The sequence below is a fragment of the Prinia subflava genome, chromosome 11 (genome assembly GCF_021018805.1).
Source record: "Prinia subflava isolate CZ2003 ecotype Zambia chromosome 11, Cam_Psub_1.2, whole genome shotgun sequence".
Lineage (NCBI taxonomy): Eukaryota > Metazoa > Chordata > Aves > Passeriformes > Cisticolidae > Prinia > Prinia subflava.
This window is the reverse complement of record NC_086257.1, coordinates 17,785,124-17,807,188: the sequence shown is the minus strand read 5'-3', so window position 1 is coordinate 17,807,188 and position 22,065 is coordinate 17,785,124. Positions and strand designations below refer to the sequence as shown.

Sequence of the window (22,065 nt, the reverse complement as noted above, 5' to 3'; positions counted from 1 at the left end):
TGAGCCTTTATCTGTTCCTAAATAATTTCCCAGCCAGACTCTCTCCTTTGCAGTTCTGGGCTGGGATTTTTTTCTGCAGATGTTTTTACTGTTGATTGTTTGGCCCGTTCCTTGCCGCTGTTTGCTCTCAGCTCTGGGAATGCCTCGGGCTGTAGCGGGAGCAGGGCCGGGTGCTGGGGATGCTCTCAGCTCTTGTCACGCACTTGCAGCGGGATGTGCCAGATGTGCCAGATGTGCCAGGCTTCTGCTTTCTGTGGATTTCTCTCTCCCTTCAGCTCAGTGCTGCTCCCAAGGCGCCAGGACTCGCTCAGAGCCGCGTGTGCTGCCCCGGTGCTCCTCAGGGGACGTTGTTGTCACCACCCGGCTCCGCTGAGCCCCCCGGGTCCCGTCGGTGTCACCGCGGAGGGTGCAGAGCTCTGCGGGACAGGAACGCTGCTCGTGGGGACAGAGCCAGGCTCGGCTGAAGAGACCCTGGCGGGCGCCTCCAGCGCCTGGGGTTTGTTCATCTCTCAGCAGTTTTCAAGGAAATCACTTCAAACAGCAGCAGGCTCTCACCCTTTTAACCTTTTGACAGAATAAAAGATGGTCTGTGGAGCATGCAGTGGAAAAGGGTTAAAAATGAGGCACACCTTGCTGCAGGAGGATCTTATTTGTATCTCAAAGAATATATTTTTACAATTCCTAGTTGCAGTGCTTGTGACAGATTTCAGGTTTTATGCATACAAAGATAACAAATCACCATCCAGACTCCTGTTTTTTCATTGAAGTGGTATTGAGCTTGCTTCTTTGAAGACAAAAACTGGAATGGTCTCATGTCTGCAAGAAGGACCTTTTAAAAGATGTTGATCCTTAATTTTAGGTGGATTAGGGCTGTTGTCCACTGGAAATGAGCAATAATACTAAGAATTTTGGACCTCTGACACTGTGGCTGCCTCATATTATTTTTGCTCCTCTGACAGAGAGGCCGTGTGCTTGCTCCTTGTACAGCTTGGTCAGTAGTTGTTTTGAAAATGGTTTATGAAAATTACATTTATTAAATAAAAATTTCACTTCTAGCTGAGTCATTGTTTTAATTATGTAAGTGGTGGAAAAGATGGCAGAGCACAGGCAGGCGTGCTGCACCCTGGCCCAGGGACAGGAGCAGGGCTGCAGAGAAGTCACCAGCAAGAAAAAGAAAACAAACCTTGACCTCTCCCCACACAATTTTTACAGCCCCCTCATCTCTCACCCTCACAGGTTCCTGGCCCTGATTTGATTTTCCCTCAGACTCCTGCCCGTTGCCCTTTGAACACTGAAAAAGGCTTTAAATGTTATATTCCAAAATCAACTTTAGAAAAGAAGCAGTTGCAGTTTCATGCAAAACTCAAATTCAATTTGCATTTAGTCATCTTTTGCTGACTGAGAACTTCCAGAGGCTGGATGTTTTCTACCAGTTTAAAAGGTCAGACTTGGGCCTGAGGTACAGGTGCCCATTTCGGAGCAAAACTCTTGGTGTTTATTGCTGCAGATACTTCTACACGTTGGTACTAAACCAGCTCCATATTTACAAAGCTAAGGCCTTTTTAAATAGCTGAAATGATAATTACATCAAGTATTTAATGGTGTGGTCAACTGCTGGAGAGCTCAGAGGCCTGAAGGGCATCACTGGTTTTTGTTTCAAAGCCAACCCAGTCAATTTACCATCCTCCAATAAAATCTACAGAGACTTCTGGCAACGTTATTTAAATAAGAGTGTGAATGACAAAAGTTTATTAAATGCATTCTTTAAAAAATTATATCTTTCTTAAATAAGGATGTCTGAGTATGGATTTCACTGTAAACCAATTCCTTTTTAACAGGTTGGTCAATAAGAAGTGGCTTTGGTGCTGTCCCTGAGGCAGATCTGAAGCCCTGCAGGGTCTCCCTTCACAGCTGGGCCTGGCCAGGGCTGCAGAACCAGCTCCAGCTGGGACTGGAGACACTGGGAACAAGCAACAGCCACAGGGGACGAGCAGTTTTTAGGGGATTTTTTCCCCCCAAAAGAAAGACTTGCCCTGAACTGTATTTCATGCAGAACACACGTATTCCATGCTTTTTTCCCCCCACTCCCTAAAAGCACATTCCAGAAAACAAGTTTTACAAATAAAACACTGAAACAATGCAGTACAAACCTCAGTCATGGCAATTTCACTGGAGCTTTATTGCCTCTGTTGGTAATGAGAGGGATTGTAAGAAGTTACATTTTGAACTTACAGAGATATGTAAATGATGGGACTTTACTAAATATAATCTCAAGATTAAGTGTTTTATATCAGGGCACTTCTAATTTTGTACATATTTTAATGTATAAAAACAGTTTACAAACTTGATGTTTGCCTTCATTTTTTTTCCATGACATTTGGCAAAATTAAATTCATCCATCTGCAGGGAGATCATCAAATTGAAGACATAAGCACTTACGAATTAAAGCAATCCAAGTAAGCAACTGGCTGCATTCTTAAAAAAAAAACCAACAAACAAAAAACCCCACACATATATGAAGGAAAAAAACCCCACATGGCCACATCAGAGCACGTTTCAGTACAAAATATTCCCTGTAACCAGGCATTTTGTCCTTAGAACAACACCCTGTTAAATCAATGGTTCAACTTCAGTCATTTTGAAAAACTTTAAGATGCCATGATAGCACAAATAATCCTTTTCTGCAACATAATTAGTCAAAGTTTTTATGTATTTCATTATAATTACACAGTAATTATAAGCATGTAGTACCAAACTGATGACAACACTATTTTGTTGGAAAGATCTTGCATTCAGAAGGAAGAGTCTTTAAAACACCACGGCATTTTTGCCACTGCCCAATCCCAGACTTTTTTGAGGGACAAGTCTGCATTGGGATGAAAAGCAAGTCAGTTCTCCTCTCCAAACACAGCATCCTTGAACTAAGCAATCTGAAACAGTACCAAAACCCTCAAGACAGAAAACAGCACGCAGAGATAACCTTGTCGAGCCTTTTTTTTTTTTTCACCCCACCCACCCCCCTAATTTCAAGTCCCCGTTTTATTTACACAAAACTGAGAAAGGAAATACTGAAAGCAGCAAAACACACAGTTTTTGGCATAGCCAATTCCAGTAGCTGGAGCAAGTCTGCAATGTTTTTGAGGAACTGTATTTTTGGAATAAATGCACAACTGGATTTGCCAAAAGGGCACTGCAGTAAGGGGAGCCAGCCTTAAGGTCAACTGCACAGAGTACAAATAAAAATTTTAGCTGTTTAATAGTCAATTTTCCCCTAAAATACTTTTAGCATCTGCATAAAATCATGCTGCAGTCTAGTGCAAGTACCAGTGACTGATCTCAAAAATAATTCTGGCCTTATCAGGGCACTATTTAGAGCATGGACTTAAATGCCCTCTTCTCACTTTTAAGTATGGTCTGTCTCCTCTCCTGGAGCTCCTTCTTTCCAGCCTGTTTTCCAGAGCAGGATTCATCAAATCCCTTCACAAGTAACTCTGTGAGAAGTAAAAGACCATAAAAAGCAGCTAAAGAGCTCCTGTATTAATAAAGAATCACATCTGATAAAACCTGCTTTGATCCAAATGAAGCGATTTAGTCTAACGCAGCAAGACAGAAGTAGTGATGATCCACAAAATAATTTAACAACCAAAGCCAGTGTAGTAGTTTGTATCTGATCTGTGCTTGTTTGGGAAAGCTTTACTCCAAATTTCTGTATTTGGCAACCACAGTGATACGTCAATTTAAGGAAAACTCAGCAAAATAATTTAAAAAAGGGTGTCATCCATAATGGCAGTACCTCTGTTATGAAGATTTAACTTACCAGGATAATGGTTTCAAAACCCAGATTCACATCAACCTCCCCAGCTTCTTGTACAACAGGGCCATTTGCTTCGTCACACCTCAGTCGTAAAAGTCACATATCTTAATTTAAAATACTGTATTGTGTAGCAAACAGTTAAGACACAAATTCAGTATATTCAAGTGTTTGATTTCCACAGAAATGAAAAACCTTTCTTTGACAGACAGATAAGCATTTCAGAACTGTAACGAAATCTGATTTCTCAGAGTAACCTAGAGAAGGCTGGGCTCTGTGAGGACACAGCTCACTGCGGGCTCTGCCATCGCCACGGGCTGCAAGTGCTCGAGCTGTGTTGTCCCCCAGCTGTCCCCAGAGCAGCTGAGCCCCAGCAAACCTCACCAGGCACAGAGAGCCCAGCCCGGGGGCTCCCTGGTCACTCCTGTCACTGCTGGGAGCAGAGACTCGAACGCAGACGACACCTGCACCTTTCCAGAAAAGAAAAAACTGGGACCCAGCACACTTAAATATATCACTCTTGCAGGAAGTGCTATCAGTACAGTCTTTGCAACTAGCCCCAAGTGTATATTTAAGGATTCTTTTAAAAATTGTTTTGATGTTGATCTGTATAATTCAGATGCCATACAACAGTTGTCTGATGATGACCAGCGTTGTGCTTTATGTGAAATCAGAAACCTCAAAATAATTATAAAGCTTCTAGGACTTATGGGAGATGAAACTAGGGTGATCCACCAACAAAAAATAAATCCATGATGAAATCCACAGTGCTGGAATTTTAACGGGCAAGAGTGGTCCAGACTAGAAGAAAAGCCCAAACCACCAGTAGAAGAATGAAATATGATATGGTCCAAGATGTATCCTTAAAGGTTTGTCTCAACCCTCAGCCACATTGTGAGGATTGATCTTGAGTTCAGTCCAGCCAGCAGAAATTGACTGTGCAATTTTCCATTTCAGGTATTTGTACAGACTATGTACACTCTAGAAGGGTCCTTTAATGCTACACTGTCGTACTTTTTGTCCCAGCAATTTGAGGGCGTGCAAATTCCACAAAGTCATCGATAAGAACTGGCCATGCCCCTAAAAGAGGAAAACACCAGAATGTCAGAACTTGGTTCAACACGGCATTCTTTCACAAGTGTCATATCCAGAAAAGCTATTTACTTTCCAGTATTAAACTAGGCAGAGTCTGAAGCAAAAAAAAATGACTTTATTTTCCTGCTTGAAATTTGAGAGCCAATTAAAGATTTCTGCTTCCTTTAAAGCCAGTTAATACACATCATTTCAAGGATCACCTTCCAGACAAAACCAGAAAACTGACCAAAATCCTAACTCAAAACTGACAAGGGAATGAGGACACAACTGCTAAATGGAGTGGGAGAAGTTTGGTGCCTCTGCTCCAGAGGTATCACAAGTTTCGTTTCCCCCTCACTGAACTGATGTGCTGCCAAGGGCTGAGGGGAATCTGCTGCTCTTGGCTGCACAAGGCCTGGAGGAGGAAAGATCGATACAAAAGTTTACAAGAAACACATTTGGTAGGAAGTGAGTTCTGTTCAACAACCCCCGTGTGCTGCCAGCTTCACTCCCATGTCAAAACATGTCCAAGCCTCACATAAACTGAAGCAACCCGATAAAAAACATTCTCAGCTACAAAATGCAGTAACCAGAGGAGTCTGCACAGAGCTGCACAAGCATGGATCAGTTACTTGGATGAAGATGCCAAGAACTGCACCAACAGAGAACCTGTGGGTTTTAAATGGACATATAGCAGGGTTTGTCTCAATAAGAAAGAATTCGGGGTTGTCTCAGTAAGAAAGAATTTGTGTCTGAGCTCAGACAGAACAAAAAAAGAAAATGGATTCCATGAAAGCTTCAGCATTTCTTTTTTAACACATCAGTAACAGAGATGATTACAACATGCATTAAAGCAGCTCTAACTGGACTTCAGATCACCAGTAATACTCTAATGGAGCTGGTTTTGAGATTGTGCCAAAGCTACACAGTAATAAATGTAATATAAAACACAATTAGAAGGTAATGAGAGAAAGTGGCAAGGTTTACCTTCCTCATCATAGTTAGACATATCATCTGCTATCATTGTACTAAAGTCTAGAAGAAGGTTCCAGGTATCCTTAGGAATTGATCTTTTATGATGTTCCTGTTTGGAGAGGTGGAAAAATTATATTTAAACAAAGAAATCAAAACGCTATTATACATTCATTTTTTACTGTCTCGGACACATCCATATCCCCAAAATACATTTCTCTTGTACACACTATGAATATCTGGGATTTAGGTCAAGACAGTCTATTTCATGTACTCAATAACTTAAACATGTTTATCTTCCAACTTCTGAAAATACTGCAGTCCAGATTATGTAAAGGTTTAAACTTACCAACAAAAATTTGTTCCACAAGTCTAGAAATTTAAATCTTCCATTAAGTACTAAATTCCAGTAGGCAATGGCCATTTCTAAATCTGTAATATTAAAATATATTACTTTTAGAGATATACATATCAAATATATAATCTCCACAAGTATCTTAACACCAGGATGAACCATGTATCTACAAATGTGAAAAGATTAAACTAATGCAAATATACTCATGGATCCTTTACAAAAAGGCAACCATAAATAAAGTGTTACACATATATTTTACATGTTACAGAAGTGAAAATTGCCCATATTAATATCTAACACATCCAAAAACCCCCCAGAACATTCCATATGCCTTTTGCTATCTAAAAATACTTTAGTTAAAAGTCAGCAAAATATTTTCAGGTAAAAAATGCTATTGGCTTGAAAAGAAAATTTGTAGCATTTTGTACTGAGACTTTCTCTTTTTTAATGTAATAAAATACAATTTAGATAAAACCAACTTTTAATTATTTCATTTTTAGGGCAACTTTATTCCAGGTGCTGCCTTTGTAACGAGGCTTTTGTGAAGGGCTCATTTCTGCATTCAATATTTCTTTTTGAAAAAGAATCTTCAGGTGGTGTCCTTAAGCAGACAGGACATGGTTGGTTTATTTGTTGGTGGTATTATTTTGGTTGGGTTGAGTTTTTGCTTTTGATTGGGGCTTTTTTGTTGATGGTTTGGGGTAGTTTTTGGCCCTTTTGATTTGGATTTTTTTTCCTTTTGTTTGTTGGGTGGGGTTTTTTTGTGTTTTGTTTTGTTGTTGCTTGTGGGCACACAAAGGACATTTGGCAGCCACAGCTCTGCCCAGGGTCACCTGCACCGCCAGGAATGACAGGAACTGCTCAGTGCTGCAGCACCAAACACCCCTCACTGTGAATTACCAAATTCAGTATCCTCAGCCCCAGGGTATCACACAGGGACCCCAAAAGGCTGCCCAGGCACGAGGCCTCTTTGTGACAAAAGCTCTCATATATATATGGCAGTCCAGCAAATTTATTCTATTAACAAACCCCTGTGGATGCAGGGGGAGAAGGCACAGGATCAGCTGCACACCTCAGGAAAAAAGAGAAACACCCACACCAACAACCCAAGAACTCCACTCCCTTCCTTCCTCCAGGATGCCCAAATATTTAAAGGAACCCAGGGAGGTAGATCTTGGAGGTGAAACCAACAGCAAACAAAATAAAAAAGTATGAAATCTACATTGCTGGAGGGAAAATAGAAGCTGATGGGGAGTTTCTGAATTGTTTAGCATCTGATAGTAAAAGTTCTCAAACAGCAGAGTCACATTACAATACCTCCTGACCAAAGTACAGAATAAATTTGTGAAGGATTTTCCAGCAGCTGCAGAGGTTTGCTTTCAGACAAAAGTGTGTGTGAATGTCAAGAAGCAGAGACAAATTAGACAGAAATCATTACTCCTCAGTAAATGAAGCTGTATCTGAAAATGGCAGCTCATTCAGGACTGTAGAACCTCTTTAACAGGAGATTCAGGTACAAAAACATGAATTTTAACTTGCAACTAAAACTACTGCCTTTCTAAAAATTAATAGATACAAACTTCAGAGAAAGCTGATCAGTTCCTCAAGGAAACAGATTAAAAACTAAGTTTTATTGACTTATGCTGCATTAATAGTGTGCATACAAAAAGGTAAGATCATCAAATCACTGCATTTTACAGTGGTTTGTAAACAATCACTATAAACAAACTGTGCATTCTGACATTTTTATACAATTTTGAGATAATTCTTGGGGGTAAGAAAAGGGCTGTTAAAAGCTAAATCCCAGGATGCTGCAACCGCAAACTCACTGTGTGAGTCCAAACAGGTAAAGCATGATGACATAATGCCCTGGGAAAAACTACATTTTTAAAAAGAAGTTATATGAAATAACAAAACTGGAAGGTAACAAGATAATTTTAGGTTTTTTTAAGTGTGATAAATGCCCAGTGAAATCTTTCTGGATCAAATATGAGTCTCAAAATACATCCTCCATTCTGAATTTTATCCCGAGAGATGCAAGAGAAGCAAACAATGTTTGAGATGAACACCAGCTACAGGGTATTCTCCAGTGAGATGCAAATACCACAAGAACTTTTCAGGCACCCACAGCACTTACACAGTAGTAAGGAATTATGCAGAAGAAATGTATTTCCAGAGCTGTGCCTGAACTACTGCACAATGTTTGCAAGATTAGAGGCCAATATACATTAAAATCAATTTGCAAGTTCCTACAAGCAGTTATTTAGACACACCAAAATTAATTGCCTAACTAACAGCACTTACTTTGCAGCTCTTTACTCCTCCCAGTATTCATTTGCTCCAGGGTTTCCAGAATTATTTTGCCCTGTTCTGAATTCATGCCTGGAACTGCGTATTTATGATCACCAAAAGGGCTGGTAAGCATCCAGATTTAAGCTCAGTTCCACACTTAAAAACAATTTAAAAACCTATCTTACACTGTGTATATGCTATATGGATCTCAGAGAACTGTACTTGTCTGCCAGTGGCAGTGCTAGAGCTTAACCTGCATGAAGAAGCTTTATGATGAATGAGAAATAAAGCAAGTGAATCACTTTTCCTGAGAAATTAATCCCACAATTCAGCTGCTGTCCACATTTTCCTTGTTGTAGCAGCCTAAAAAAATTACGACTTTCTACAACACAAATCAGCCTCTTCGTTTCTTTGCATGATTCAGAAATGACTACAAGCATGCTCAAGTATTTTCAGATGGTTTAGCAGCACTTTTAGCTCCTTTGGATACAACGAAATCCTCAATCCACTGAAAACAACAAACAAGATACAGCAAAGAAGGATATAGAGCTTTTGCTTATTTACTTATTTTTCAACACTCATTTTAAGCCAAAAGTTGGTCTGTACATAAAAGCCAATAAAAGGAAAGCAGAAAGCTCATCTTTACACAGCCTGGGAATGCAAAGCTGTCCAGTGGCAGCCAGTTCAGAGCCTCTTCATTACTGGGAAAAACAAATGCAAAGCTGCCAAGGAAGAACCTACCAGCCTTTCCATATTTTATTACTTCTCAAAACCAGCACAATTCACTCAAGAAGTTACAAGACCATGAAATGCTAGTTATGGCTAACAGCCAAATCACACTGCAGAGATATGGATGTACATTTGGGCTGTTTAACATCACTGCTCGAAAGAAATTTTTATCCCCTCATTTTTGTTGTTTTGAATAGACAGAGTTTGTTCCTTGAATTCCATCCAAACTGTGGTGTTCTGAAATTAGTTTAAATAAGTTATTCTTCATTCCACCTGTTACACCAACCAAAGCCACACTCAGCATGTGAACTCTGAATTAATGACAAAAAAGCCTCCAGTGAGGTAAGGAGGAAAAAACTCTGTAGTTAGGCACCAGCAGGCATCAGGCCCAGAACACAGGAATCCATCTGCACCATTCCAACTCCATCCTGCTACGACATTTGCAAACATTTCTGGTGTTACAAGGGACTGTACAAATGTGCTTAAACAGAAAATGGTTTTACAGCTTCCATTTATCCTAAAAGTAAAAATTCAATTAATCTGTTCAGTGCTGCAAAAATTTTAAGTGGTGTAATTATGTCTTTAATGTAAGACCATAATCCACTGTGCTCACTGAGAACTGCACTCAGAGTGAAAGAATAAACCCTCTCTCATAAAATTCTGTAGCCTTTATTAACAATCAATTTGAATACCTTAAATTGAAATCTATCTTTCAAAACACAGAGATGGATTTTATCCCAAGGGTGATTATCTTCCAGATTCATAGGATCACAACAATACATTCATCTACTGTTTTAATTAGTAATTTCCAATATTTATGAACAAATACTTATGAATTAGATTACATACCTAAACCTTTCTGTCCTGGGTTCTTTGCAAAGTTGAAAGTAAATTGATAAAAATCCTTAAATCTTCCTGGCTCTTTTAATTCTTGTTCCATTTTAGGAATCTGGGCCTTCAGTTTTTCTATGCTGTCACATCTGCATTTTAAAAAGCACGTTTGTTTATTCATTTATTATTCATTTTGCCATAAAAACATGAGTTAAACAAAAATCTATAAACTGTTTGTAGAATACAAAATGATTACCAAAACACAATTCAGGAAGCCTTTAATGAGTCTGCACCACTACAAGAATTTAATTTATTTGTTATTTTTTCACATTGCATTTGCACATATACCTGATGTATCAGGTTCTACAATCCACAAAAATTTTAGGAAAATGTGATAAAGCCTCCTGCACTCTCACAAGGCAGAGGAACCCCAGGTCTGCCCAACATCCCTGCTGTACCTGCCAGAGCAGCTCTGTGCCAACCAGCACACAACGCTCACACAGCCACGGCAGGGCTGCGTTTTTCCAGAGGCACACAAGTGATGCTGGGCTCTAAAACGTCTCAGAAAGGACTCCAAGACTGGGAATTCCCCAAAAGAGGACAGTGGATGACACTGGCACCATCTGACCTGGAGGGAGCCCTTACCCCAGCTCAGCCATTCCGTCCATGAACTCCAGCTTGGAGAACTCGCACTGCGTGGCAGCGCGGAACTTCCACGCGATGATGAGCACAGTGATGCTGGCTGGGTCCAGGGCTAGGTCATCACAGAACTGCTGAATCCCATCTATGCCAATCTTGTTCTCATCTTGAGGATCTTTGGGACACAAAAGTAAGTATCAAGAAAAACATAATTGAAAAAGCTAATTTGTTCAACAAGTGTATTTAAGACAAGGAAATGTTTTCAAGAAGCCATTTTTGGGATCAGCCCTTATAAGAGAGTATTTTAAAACCAAAATTAAATGAGTGTTCCCAGTGGTTAAGCTCTAACAATTGAGGCAGTTACTGCAATAAAGCCTCCCATACCATGCAGCTCATGCTATTTTCATTGAGACACAAAAGCACCACAAACATTTGTTTTCTGCCTGCTAACATGCAGGATCTGACTCATTCCCTACAGAGCACAGTGGTTCTCTCCCCAGCACCCTCAGCCATTGGCTCCTTGGTCAGCCTGATGAGCTGTGTCCCATCAGAAGCCATTCTGCAGTGTTCATCTCCAAGCTGTACCAACACCCAAACCTGCCCATCCACGGCCACCCCAGGAGCAGATTCGGGCCTCTCCTGGCACACAGGAGGTTTCAGCATGAAGGAGGCTGGACACAGTAACTCCAGGGGAAGTTACACTGCCCTGTCAGCCAGGCCCACTCCTCTTCCACAAAGGAACCAACATCTGCTCTGGGAGTGAGATGCTCACATTTCCACTGAGCTAACAAAGATCTACCAATGCAAGCCAACACAGACTTCACAAAAACGGTATTTGGATTATACACACAAAACATAGGAAAACTGACACAAAACAGAGCACTCTTTTTTAGATTAAGTGCTAAAACACAGGATTTGTTCTGCTCTACTGAGTCCACTTTATGTGGTAGGATATCAGTTGAACACTGGCTATATAACAGACATAGAGACTGTTTTCTTTTACACTCTGTAGCTACCTGATAATAAGATCAAGCTGAATAAAAGCTAAGGTAGAACCCATCCCTAGTATGGAACCTTTTCCTTGTCAGGATCAAGTCCTGTGTGATCTGCCTTCCCCAGGAGAATTACCTAAAATCCTCATTAACCAGTACAATTACTCACTCTACACACAGTTCCAGCTCAGACCCTAATGTCCTATAAATGTAGATACATCCAGAATGCATAAAGTACCTGCATGTAATCCTTGTGAAGCACAAACCTACTTATATTTCCCTTCTAATTTGTATTATTAGTATAGAAAAACAAAGCTGAAAGAGTCAGTTAATATTTCCCAGCACAAGAGCACAGCATCACCAATACATTGCAAATAAGAATTATACAAGTAGGAAATAAGCCTTAAAGCTCCGGGTACTCACCTTTGTATCTGTTATATAGTTGTTCTAACTTCTTTCTGTCCAGCGATCCTTTAACACTCTCTCGTATATAAAGTTCAGGATTTTGGAAAAAGTTGTCTGTTGCAACATCTAACTTCCAGTCATTTTGAGACAGACAACTCACTGCTGTCTTTTCACTAGATTGTGTGAAGACCATAAACTGACGCACTTTGTCCTTCTGTGACGATTTCAACTTGTTCTAGTGAAAACAGACAACACTGTAACTAGAAATGTCTACAGAACAAAAAAACACAAGTAAATAAAAACCAGTCTCTTACTGGTTTTTAAATCAGTATCATTTTCCCAAGCAAGCAGGATATCAAAATATCTGATCAAGTTTCCTCCAGGGGTGGGGCAGAGCAGGCCACTGAGCAGTTCAGCACCACTGAGCAGCAGCCTGGTGTCCTTGTGGTCCCAGCTGCTGCAGGAGCAGGGTCACGCCTGGAACGGGATCTCCTGAGGTGCCTCTTGATGGCAGCAAGGGACCAGGCTGGGTCATCCATTTCAGGGAGATACACACTGAAATACCTTCAAGACTTCTTTTTCTTTAAAGAGATTTTTCACTTTGAAAGTTCTCAGCTCCACCTACATAATTTGCAAAACATTCCAGCGAGGAGGCATTGTGTCCATTTCACAGGTGCAGCAACCAAAGCTAAAGAAAAAAAGGTAACAGTGCCTGAGGCAGGCGGGGGAGTGAGGAGCCAAGGTGAGAGCAGGGAATTCCAGGCCTCTGCCCAGACCTGGCCATCCCAGCACTGAACACAAACTCGCTGCTTATCAGCACAGAGGGATTCCCAAGGGTATTTCTGGTCAGGAGAAGCACACTCGGGATTTCAAGGGTATGAGTTACACAGAACTGACTGCTCATCCGGAGAAAGCAATCACAGCTCCTGCACTGCACCCAAATTCAGCTCTACAGTTCACTCAATACGGTCAAAGCAGAGATTCCCAATGTTACAGCTTGGTAAATTAAAGTTCTCACAGATTTTTAAGTCAGGATTGGATTTCTTACATTACAAAAATTTCTTACATGGCACAAATATTTCATTTTTAGTTTACTCTGTATTCTAACCAAAACTTGCATATTCTCTTCATTATTGTAACTGGAATTTCAACAGCTCCTTCTCAGGGAATATGGAGAAAATGGCAAAAAAAAAAAAAAAATCCCAACATATGATAAAATACAGCCAAAGAATGAGTGATTTAGGAGCAGTATGTGCTCAAGCTCTTAATTCCAAAGTATAATTAGTGTTCAATCACATTATCACTAGAAAAAAGAACTAATGCTTCAGAACACAAACTCATCTGTCCTACAAGTCAGGATCAGTTTTCCTTGGCTTGATGACGAGTGTGAACACTTTTATTTGTAAGAATAGTTAAGTTACCAGCTCCAGATTTACACCATTGAAAAAAATACAAGAGCATCACATTCCGTTTGAACTGGTACCCACATAAGACACTAAGTAAAACAACACCCTCAGCTTAAGCATCCTTTAATAAAAATAATCCCCCCAAACAAAAACCACCCTGTATCTATAACACTCAACTGAAGCCCAACTTTTAGCTCAGACTGCAGACTTCAAACAGAGTGCTCTTAGTTAGGCTATGCCATTTTTAAGCTATTATGTGTTGCTGCTCCATTCCAGTCCCTTGACCAAGTGTGTCACACTGGACTCTGGCTACAAACACATTTCCAAAGTGTGGTTTGCAGAGGTGGTTGCAGGTGAAGGCCAAGCCAGCAGAGCAGCCCCTGTGCACCCCACCTGTCCCTGCTGGGCTGCACAGCAGACACTCAGCACCTTGCACCACTGAGCTCACACTTCCACAAAAATCACCTACACCGACAAAGCCATGTGGAACGACTTCCAGAAATGCCTACTGGATTTTTAGCTGCAGCTTGTTAAAATGTATTGTAAACTCAGATATACGAAAACAAACCGCTGAATGAAATCCCAAATGAAGATGAAACAATCCCAAATTTAATTTTCTCTACCAAGTACCAGCTTCCTCTAATCAGTTCCACACAGCCAGACTGCTGCATCATCACAGACTCAGCTGCACTATAGGGCAACCATACTTAATTACCTTAGTTTTGCTTTTCTTCTTTTTTTTTTCTTTACAAAGCTGGTGCCTTTAATCTTTAGTATTTTGATTTTTTTTAAACATGTACACTAAGTATGCATAGCCCATTTAATAGTGGGTACTCTGTAAAACCTCAGGAGGCTCTGTTCTGCCCTCTCCTGTGAGGGTGAACTCCAAAAGCAGTGACATCCCATAAGAAGTCAAGGAACAGGTTTAAATAGATTTTACCATGGCTGCCCAGGACCACAAAAGGTGGTGTGTTCTTCATATTATCACATAAAAGAGAAGGGCAATTTGTTAGATCAAAACCTTGCAGCTTAAATGCCTTTTATGATAAAATTTAAATTCTACATATGTACATGAGATTTTCCCATGCTTGGGGCTCCCTAAGTGACAGTAACAACATACAAATCCTTTTTTAAAAGCAGATCAAAATTGCAATGAATCAAGCAGCTAATTACACTAATCAGTACAACATCCAGTAAGGTATAAGATGCAATAAATCACACTGCTCAGCCATAATCTTTTTCTTGAATAATCATATTTTTCCTGGTCAAACCTGAGTTTATTTTTAGTGAAGAAGTGCCAAAGCCCTTTATTTATATTTGATGAATGCTTCTGCAGAACCTTGCCCATGTGGACAGGACACTCCACATCCTAAGTGACTGGACACTCTGCAGGCCTACGGCAGGACAGCAGAGATGGAATTACTGCTGAGTTTTTACCATCCTATTATAGCTCCTCTTCCAGCACATTAAAAACCCACACTTCAAGCAGGAACAGGTCCCAAACCTTCTGCACTTTTAAGGGCTATTTCTAGACACTGAGCACTAATACTCTATTATTGTTTTAAGTGCAATACTGAACAGCACATAACCTTTAATCCTACAGTCAAAAGGCAACAAATACCTGACTCTGAAATTATGCTCACTGTAATGCAACACAATCCACTTAAAACATCTCAACTTTAACACAGGCTAAAAAGGAAGATAGGATTTTAATTTAACAGATATGTGTCTTGCCTATATATACACATGAAAACCGATGGAAAGCAAATGAAACAAATTTGTACCCTTATTTCTTGGGTTAAGAGGAAAAGGAAAAATTCATCTCTGCAAGCCTTTGATCAAGTTTGTGTGGTATCCAAGGTACCCTTCATTATAAGAATTTCATAGTAACAAGACAGATTACCTTACTTTTAAAACACAGAACTTTCACAAATGAAAAGCTACATTGTGTAGACTCATAAAACTACACTCACTCTAATTAACATCTGGTTCAAAAACTTTGATTTTAAAATGAAGATTTGCCTCTTACCATGAAGTACCAAATTTGAATATTCTAATTCAATATCCTTTCCTTGATCAGATACTTCAGTGAAAAACTACAAATAAAAAATAAAATACTCGGACTTTTATTTCCCCAAGTATTTTTTTCTCCTGGTCTTGGGAACAAGAAAATGCAAGAACATCTCCACCAACTCTGACTAGCACTGTTTCTCCTTCTCTTCTGCACTGTTTTAGTCACCCCAGATGCAAAGATAAGTTCTGCACACTGGTAATCAACATTTTGCAGACAGCTCACAGCCCAGTGAGGGCTCCACTCTCCTGGACAATGTTCATGAAACAGCCCCAGCCTCTGTCCCACCCTGCCTGGACTGGAGAGCGGAGGATCCCTGCTGGAGTTCCTGGACTTGGCTCAAAGGTCCCATGTGGCCACCAGTGAGACAAGCAGGGCACGATGAGTTTTGCTGCCCAAACCTCCTCGTGGCCCCCCAGGAAGGCTCACCCAGTCACTGCTCGGTGACTCCTCCACCTTTCCCCTGCCAGCTGCTCATACAGACGCTCCAATTCCTGCTAGTTTCACTGCTAAGTAAAGGAATTTGAGCGATGTGACATCTGTGCTTTTGTTTCAGGCAGGACTCAAAGAAAAGCCTGTTAAGTTCTCGTGCCTGTGACAGGTAAAAGCCTTTTCTAAAATAGTATCAACCTCCACAAAGTCTAGGCCTTTCCAGTGACTGCATTCAGCCTCCAGCAAGAGCTGTGGCTGTGGGAAGCATCCCTGCTCTTCCCAAGGACCCCAGCGATGTAAGCTCAATCCCAGGGGCTCGGGCTTGTAGCCCCTCACCCCACTGCCACTTCTGTCCCTTGATGGGCACAAATGGCCTGGGAGTTCTGCTCCTCAGTCATCCCACTGCATCCCTGAAAGGAACCACAGGACACCCAAAAATGTCTGCTTTACTGCTCGTATTCAACAAACACATGGCTAAAGCTTAAAAGGCAAAATCATGAGTATTTGTCTTTGTTTGGTAAGAAAAATGTTAATTACAACAGAAATCTACAAACACACAGAACTGCATCTTAACTCACAAACAGTGATGGCACACAGGTATACTAGCCAAAAAACCTAAGGTAAAGACAAAAACAGTGAAAGTAAATAGCTAGATTTCTGCATAATGTAAACAAACATGTCCTTCAACTACATTTGATTTTCCACAGCAGCTTCCCTAAGAGAAGGCACACAAAGTAAGAAAGTCAGGACATTTGTAAGCTTCTGTTTCAAACTGATGTGAAATCCACTTGGCTGCAGTGGAACAGAACAAAAACACTTACAAAGTCTGTTGAGATATAAAATCCAAGGGGAAAATCACAACATAAAATTAAAGTTGCTTTCACCCCTATATAATGTTCTTGTAGTGGATAAAATAATTTCATACTCGCATGCAGGCAGAAGGTCAATATACAGACACTCATATTGCTGTAGATATAATGATAATTCATGCTAACCTGAGAGGTGAAGGAAACACAAAAAATCAGGGCTGTTCCAAATAAAAAGGGCAACATAAAGCAGCCAGTTGTTTAGAATTCTTAACACTGGTCTGAGGCAGAAGCTCTATTCATACTGTATATTTGCATTGGCACCATAAAACATGAGTAAAATATCAAGACCTACATAATAAATTTCACACCTTGTTCTCAGAGTAGTTCATATTCTTGAATTTTTTTTTATGGCTCTAGTTAAAAGTGATTTAAACTGTTAGTTCAAAGGGATCTCTGGTAAGCTAGGAGAGGAAACAAGATCATGCACCATCTTGTCTAGCACTCTGACTATTCCATCCAAAGCGTAATGCCAAGAATCTAAAGTTTTAGTACGGCACAACCAAACCTCAAATATTTAATATCAACAAACTGCTACAGACATGCATATGCACCACAGATTACACATATAAACAGCTGGCCTTGCAGAATAGCTTGTTGAGTTAAACACCACATAACAATGTCATGAAGTACACTAGCATTACAGGAGACAGCGTCAGACACGAAATTCTTGTAATATTAAATTTTACGACTTCCTGTCAGCTGAGGTTTGCAGTAAGAAATTATGTATTTATCAGCACAGAAATATTTTTCAGAGAACACAAACTGGACAATATAATAGATAATGTAAATAGAGACAAGGCTAGCACTTGGCTCTGGATGAAGATGTAGATAATCACACACTGGCCTCGATTACCACACACAGTTCTAAATTCATTAAATCATTCAGAATTGATGTGAAGATGCAGTGAAGACAGCTCAGAGTAAAACGGACCAGCTTACTGCCGTGCCTTGGTTCACGGGCACACCACTGTCCTCAGGTGAGATGAAGCATGGAAGGTGAAGGACAGCACTTCTGCAGGGGCTGCTCAGCCAGCTCAAATGAGGCTGGGAAGAGAGGCTGCCTGCCCTCAGCAGCCCCGGGAATACTGGCAGGGTGGTGTCCCTTCCACATGTGGGACAAAGAGGGTTCAAGGGCAGAAACCTCTGTCCTGGTGGCTCTGGCCACATGGACCCTGGTGAGACCAAGGCAGGGCCAGCAGTGCCCTACCTGGCAGAGCTGCATGGACAGGAAAGGGCCAGGCCCCAGCTGAGGGACCCTGTGCCACGGCATTTGCTGTGCTGGACGAGCTGGAGCAGTTGTGGACACGGGCAGAAAAATGGGACATGGGAACTCACATTTCTGGATGGGCACCTTCAGATCTCTGTGAAGCCTCCCCACCTTCCCCCTGACCAAACAGAGGACTTTGACATACCTAATGTACAGGTAGAGAATCCTACACACAGGCACTGGAAACCGTCCACACCTGTATTTACTACTTCTAAAAGCTGCAGCCTGTCATTTAGTCCCACTTCAGTGTCTCTGTCAACCTTTCACCGGGGTGTTGGAGTCAACAGGCACAACCTGGAACACAGCTGTGCTCAGCTCTAACAGCTCTGCTCGGGGCCATGACTGCAGTACTCACATACTCCCTCCAATCTGATAAATACCAATCTAGCAGCACAGAATTGCTACACAGAATGTATCTGCTGGTTCTTCAGTTAAGTGTTTCCAAGAAGACCAAGCAGACAGAATTCTGCTGCTTCTCACAGAAAGTTATTCTCCGAATGATGAGCATCACTATTTCTGTTATAATGCCACTTTCTACAGTATTGTTCCATTTAAATTTGTAATTCTCACAGCCAGCCAATAATATACGTACATGCAAGACATCAACTGTCTATTTCATCAACAGTGTATTTATTTTGCCTACTTATATTGTGAGACAGCTCTAGGTGATTTTTATGGACAAAAGTCTTCTTAAAATGTTGTGTAACATTACTGTGTGAGCACTATTCGAGACAGTCCCAGACCTGCAGAATTACAGTAAGACACCTTTACAGTCTGAACTGTACTCAGACTTCAGTCTTAAGCTCTCATAAAAAAACACAAACGAAGATCTACATCAAACTATTCAATTAAAATTATACTAGTTACATAGTGACAAGTTTATTAGAGGTCTGCACACCACTAATTTAAATGCTGGCTAACCAAATTTTTATGCCAACGCAACTCCATCAATTAAAGGTGACGTTGTAATTTTTTTTAATATGTTTTTAACGCTGCTTTTGAGAATAGTGTTAACAGCAAGTATAAAATATCTTTATACCAATAAGCATACACCAGTAGATCTTAAGACTCCCTCCCACACCCCTCCTAAGACTGTATCACTGCTACAAAAAAGTACTGCTTTAAATTACTTAAAAGTACAGGTGTAGTAGCTAAGGCTGTTACAACATTTGAATAGGCAGAAAGCCTGGAAGCACTACTATAAACTGTTCCCTCTGGTGCATAACACACTGTGCAACAAACCAACGAGGGCCCCCTTAATTATACTGAAGGAATATATTTTTCTTTTGTTTAGGCAAACAAAACCAGCAAATGTTGTTCTAAACATTGCCGTTTCCCCGTACAAGAAGCAAGGGAGAAAGTCGATTTGGGAGTCCACAGCAAATCCGCAGCTATAAGAACAGTAAAGATAAAACCTTTACAAGACCTTTACTAGGAGACCTTTGCAAGGCCCCTCTTTGCAACATTCTATGAACAGAACCAACCGAGACCCTAGAACAATTATCCAGAAATTCTCCAACACAATCCCAGCTCAAGAAGCACCAACACTCCCAAGTTGCCCTGTGAACTGACAGCACTCAGTGGGCCCTGAGAAATCTGAAATGCTGAGGAAAAACTGCGAGCAGCCCCAGGTTCGTGGCAGCCCCTCGCACGCCCGCCCGGCGCTGCTGCAGGCACGGGGCAGGCGCAGGGCACAGACCGCCCAGGGCTGCCCACAACACGGCCGCAGCCTCGCAGAGGTGCCCGCACCCTCGCACCGGCTGCCAGCGAGCCCTTCCCCGCCGTGCGGGCCCTGCCGGGGCCCCGCGGGTCGGAGGCCTGGGCGGGATCCCGGCGCCCCCCGCTTAGGCCCCTGCCCGGAGCAGCCCGTGCCGCCCGCGCCGCGGCCCCGCACGCCGGCCCTGCCGTGCCCGGCAGGAGGACGAGCAGCGCCCGGGCCAGCGCATCGTGCCCGGCTGCGGAGCACCCGACACCGGCCCCTCGGCCGCTCCCGGACACCCAGCGCGCCACGACCAGGCCGCGCTGCCCCTGCCCGGCCCCGAGGCGCCGCGCCGGGCCCGGAGGGGCCGCGGGCGGCCGCTCACCATGGTGGGGGCTGTGCGGGCCTCTCCCCTCCCGGCTCGGGCGGACACTGAGGGCGGCGGCGGCGGCGCTTCCTCCGGCGGCGGCGGCTCCCGGCTCCTCACGGGCCCTTCCGCCGCCTTCCCCCGCTCATGCGCAGTGCGGGGAGCCGGGAGCCCTCACGGGGGGCGGCCCCGGCCCGCGTTCCCCGGGAGCGGCGGCGGCGGCCGGGCCGCGCTGGGCGCGGAGGTCGCGGCGAGCGCCGGGAGGGGGCTCGGCCCGAGCAGGGAAGGGGAGAGAAGGGAGGAAAGGTCCCCCCCGGCCTCCTGGAGGCTGGTACGGGGTGGGCTCGGAGGGGACGCGGCGGGGGCAGCGGCGGTGCGGGACCGAGCGGCGCCTCACGGCGAGACCCGCTGCTCGGTCCGGAGAGCTCCCTGTGTGTTCCTGCTTCGGCAGTAGCAAAAGGGCAAACACTTTTCGAGCTCCCGGTGTGAGCGCCAGGTCGTGTGGCCGCCGTTCCTGGGGCCCTGAACATGGAAAAGGCGAGATGGGAAAATCCCTCGGGCTTTCCAGGATGGATTCGCAGAAGAGGCAAAATCGTTTGCTGAGCAGCCACGGAGACCTGGGGAAGGTGAGGTCTCGGGGCAGCAGCTTTACAGAGGAGCACCTCCACACCTGTAAGATTTCCCTGCTTTCCCTGCCCCAGGCTGTTTTCCCCTTTGGGGAGCCGTGGACAGATGCAGCTCTTCCTGCAGTAGCACAGCCGTACTAGCAGCAGGGGCTGCAATGGTTAAATCACGGTTTGTACCACCATCCCAGACAGTTGTTTTTTCCCAGGAAAGCTTACTCTACCTACTGCAGGCTTTTGGCAGCCGAGGGAGTTTGGGAAAGCAGAATATTTGCTGATAAAACTCACAGTGGTGGCAAACTGCTGTTGTGAAGGACAAAGGTTTGAGATCTGATCTTGTTCTCTCATCTCCTGCTGAGCTTGGAGCTATTAAAGTAAGCTTCTGTATTTATATTATATACTGGTATGATTGCACACACCACAGAGAAATTAAGACTTCAAAAAGCCATTCCTCGTCATGGATATCCACAGTTTATGTATGTGTTTTTATAGAAAATGGTCTGAATTGTTTCTTGCTTACTTTGCTGAAAATCAGAGCAAACCTTGGAAGGGAGTGTGAGGAATTAAGTTGCGTTTGGTGAGGAAAATCAGGCCTGTCCTGTGAAGTGTCCAGTTTTGCTGGTGTATGAAACAGTATTATTAAGAGCTTGATATTAAGTACATGGGAATATAGCTGAATTCAGCTATCTTTGGAGACAGTAGTTGCCTGGATACCTTGAATCCTACCAAAAAGTGTAATTTTGAAATAGGGGATGGATGCTAATTGGCCAGTGAAGAGCCATGAACACTGCACACCAGCCCAGTCCATGTAACCACGGCAGGAGAGGCAAAGCCAGACCTGGAAATCTCTGTGATTGAGCTGCTAATTGCCATCACAGTAACGTGCTGTGACAGCCCTCCTGCCAGCTGAAGACACAGTTTAGACCTGGAGAATCATTGCGACAAGTAACAATAATCTGAGAGACGAGCTGTGCGTGCAGGAGAGTCCTCAGGAGGGAAAGAAGATTTTTTAAGTGCCTTGTTTTTCTCTAATACCCACGGATCTTGCAAGTTCCTTGTAATGCAGCGTCTCTTAGTGAGGTTTTTGAGTGTATGGGGGCACATTGTATTTGTGTTTAGTTTTTTGACTGGCTTGTAATTTGATCTCCCTAACTTACTAGAATGCTCTACATTACAAATTCCTGTTGTATAAGGTATAGAAAATCATACTTAACTGCTTCTGAGCAGGGCA

At 42.7% G+C, this 22,065-nt stretch overlaps 1 protein-coding gene across 1 annotated transcript; it reads right to left on the bottom strand.

Annotated features, from left to right (window-relative positions):
• Positions 1–2,155: 2,155 nt before the first annotated feature.
• On the bottom strand, positions 2,156–20,360 carry DCUN1D1 (defective in cullin neddylation 1 domain containing 1). The gene is made up of 7 exons (XM_063407972.1): positions 20,230–20,360; positions 12,119–12,335; positions 10,710–10,878; positions 10,083–10,213; positions 6,207–6,289; positions 5,873–5,969; positions 2,156–4,891 (listed from the first exon to the last, which is right to left on the bottom strand). The coding sequence occupies exons 1-7, from the start codon at positions 20,230–20,232 to the stop codon at positions 4,812–4,814; spliced, it is 780 nt and encodes a 259-aa protein (XP_063264042.1). The 5' UTR covers positions 20,233–20,360; the 3' UTR covers positions 2,156–4,811.
• Between the last annotated feature and the right edge of the window lie 1,705 nt (positions 20,361–22,065).

Coding starts and splice junctions, on each gene's coding strand:
- DCUN1D1 (XM_063407972.1), bottom strand. Junction 10,214..10,709: donor GACGGAATGGCTGAGCTGGG/GTAAGGGCTCCC, acceptor TTTAAAATGCAG/ATGTGACAGCATAGAAAAAC. Junction 5,970..6,206: donor TGTGGAACAAATTTTTGTTG/GTAAGTTTAAAC, acceptor CTCTCCAAACAG/GAACATCATAAAAGATCAAT.